The 428-nt window shown below is 55.6% G+C and overlaps 1 protein-coding gene across 1 annotated transcript in view; it reads left to right on the forward strand.

Moving 5' to 3' along the window:
* Positions 1-278: 278 nt before the first annotated feature.
* FAM104A (family with sequence similarity 104, member A) overlaps positions 279-428 on the forward strand; it is a 9,429-nt gene continuing 9,279 nt past the window's right edge. Inside the window, exon 1 of the mRNA XM_009886545.1 lies at positions 279-373. Coding sequence (XP_009884847.1) covers positions 279-373 — 95 coding nt within the window. The remainder of the gene's footprint in view (positions 374-428) is intronic.

Here is a 428-nt window from a genome sequence, read left to right on the forward strand (position 1 = left end):
GAATCTCGAAGTGCATGTATTTTTGCTGCCTTTGAACTACTGCCTTTTTCTCCCCTTGAGCTCGCAGATGCATTCTCCGCAGCTCCAAGGCTGTGCCTCTCGGTGTTTGGGATTTCTGGAACAGTTATTCCCTCCTGTGGGTCAGGCTGGGCTGCGTTAGCATGGTCAGCAGCGCTACCTGGATCCAGCCCTTCCACAGGCGACCCGTCTGTGTTGTGGCTTCCAGCTGAAGTGCCCCTGCTCCTGGAACTGCTCTTCTCCCTGATCACCCTGGCACGATGCTTCTCTATTACTATTTTCACTCCATTACTCAGCTTTTCGGGTACATCTTTGACCTCCTCTGGGAGCAAATCAAGGGACTTGGCTATGTCCTGTACGGCGGCCTCCACCTTCCGCTCTGCGCAGCGTCCGTCGGGCTGGCGGCGAAG

Source organism: Charadrius vociferus, unplaced genomic scaffold, assembly GCF_000708025.1.
Source record: "Charadrius vociferus isolate BGI_N301 unplaced genomic scaffold, ASM70802v2 scaffold616, whole genome shotgun sequence".
Taxonomy (NCBI): domain Eukaryota; kingdom Metazoa; phylum Chordata; class Aves; order Charadriiformes; family Charadriidae; genus Charadrius; species Charadrius vociferus.